The sequence below is a fragment of the Aplysia californica genome, unplaced genomic scaffold, assembly GCF_000002075.1.
Source record: "Aplysia californica isolate F4 #8 unplaced genomic scaffold, AplCal3.0 scaffold01048, whole genome shotgun sequence".
Taxonomy (NCBI): Eukaryota; Metazoa; Mollusca; class Gastropoda; order Aplysiida; family Aplysiidae; genus Aplysia; species Aplysia californica.
In genome coordinates this window covers 195,793-197,852 of record NW_004798318.1, presented here as the reverse complement: position 1 = coordinate 197,852, position 2,060 = coordinate 195,793, and the positions used below count along the sequence as shown (strand labels likewise).

At 39.9% G+C, this 2,060-nt stretch overlaps 1 protein-coding gene across 1 annotated transcript in view; it reads right to left on the bottom strand.

Moving 5' to 3' along the window:
* LOC101860459 overlaps positions 1-2,060 on the bottom strand; it is a gene marked incomplete at its 3' end in the record, with an annotated part of 23,087 nt that overhangs the window by 13,985 nt on the left and 7,042 nt on the right. The window contains 1 exon segment of the mRNA XM_005111364.3: positions 503-653. Within this exon segment, the coding sequence (XP_005111421.2) occupies positions 503-653 (151 nt within the window).

Here is a 2,060-nt window from a genome sequence, read left to right as displayed (position 1 = left end):
ACACACACACACACACACACACACACATATACCAGTACAACCACATAAAGAAGAACTTTCACAACGATAGATTAAGTCTATACACGTCAGGACAGGAGTAAAAACAAAACCTATCAGCACTTATTTCCACACTAGTTCTAAGAACTAAACAAATGAGTCTTAAGCAATCGCTTAAACGTTCTCAGATTTGTTATTTTCCTGAGATCCTGGGGCAAGGAGTTCCAGATTTTAGGGCCAAAAAGATATAGTATATGAGTACAGTATTAGCTGCCACTACTTTTACTACAGCAACTGCTGCTATTACAACGACAACAACAACGACAACAACAACGACAACAACAACAACAACGACAACGACAACAACAACAACAACAACAACAACAACAACAACAACAACACCACTAACACCACCACCACCACCATCACCAACATCAGGAACACCACCACCAACAACAACAACACCACCAACACCACCACCAACAACAACCAGCGAGCCACTGACCCGTCTCCACCGTGTGGAGTTTTCCTGTACTGTCCACGTGACTCAGTACTTGCCCCCTGGCCTCCACCTCCCGGGGGTCAACCAGCCGGGTCAAGGTCACGGTGTCATGACCTTTCAGACGAGGACACGGGAGCTGTATGGGTGATGTCCCCTGTGGACGCAACATAGTGGGCGGGTGGTGGGTGCTCTGGTGGGGTTTGCTCCTTCTGTGCTGAGACACATCTATTATCCTTATCTCTCCTCTAATTTTTCTTTTTACATTACTTTTTCTGTCATCTGTTACAATTTAGTAACAGTTTATCATATCTGCTTGCTTTTGTAAATTAATTTTCAAAAGTAATGTTTATAATAATGATTGTGCTGTTACTTTTATAAAGAGTTATGCTCATTCTCTCAGTTTGTCATTGTTATTTACTTTCTTCATGAACAGAACCTCAGGTGGGACTGAGTTCAAACCTGTGGACTGTGAGTGTACAGGAAGTGTGTGGGATTTACGCCCCTGTCAACACTACTAGGTTATTTCTGAGGCGTCTCCGATATCACCGAGTCAAAGGTAGAGAGCCTGAAAACCTCCTCAAAATGACGAATTCACAAAACGTCTTGTCGGGGAGTCGAACCAAGGCAATCGGTGTCGGAGTCTAGCTTGATACCAACTGAGGTAACGGAGTGGCCCTTGGTGTATTTGAGTATATCATTTTTCATATAACTTGTCTAGTCACATGCGCATAAAACTGACTGATTTGTGGGACGTTACTTGATGAATGTTTTGCTGCAAAACAATCTGCACATCCATATGAGGGATCCACTGAAAAAAACGGGCACAGTCAAAAAATTGAACATCGTCAGGGTATCAATTTTGAACACTTGTTGACTCATAACTATATCTATGTTCAGCTGGTGGTTGATTATTGTTGTTAGATTTTTCTTTCAGCAAACATAACTATAAACCACCAATCAAAGAAATATGAAGTTATGAGTCCATTAAATTTTAAAATTGACACCCTCACAATTTCCAGTGTGTGACTATAACTGTTTTTTTCAGTGGACTCCTCGTATTATGAAATTATCTCTTCTACTTTTCTCGTCCTTGCATTAACCTCTTCACTTCTGGGTAGACGTAGGTTCTGGCTTGTATTCTCCACTCCTATTGTTTCGTCTTGTTGACTAAATTTTTAGTTGTTTTAGTTACAGCTTGTGATTTTGCTTATTGTGAAACAATTCTCTGTGTTTGAATTTTCCTTGAAGTAACATTTAATCTTGTAGGTACAGATGTTGATGGAGATTTTTCAGCAGTGAAGGGGTTAATCCAGCACATTATCGTATCGTCGACAAGCTGTTTAAATGTACACAACTGTTCAAACATATTTTGAAGGAGAGGCCGTCTTTTATCATACTGTACTTTCACAATATTTGTTTTTGTTTATACACTAAGTACATCTTCTTCCTTTTTTCAACAGTAAGAATTTGAATTTTCGAAGATGCAAAGACAACAGCAAGAGCAACAACAACCACAACAACAACATCATCATCATCATCATCATCATCATCATCATCATCA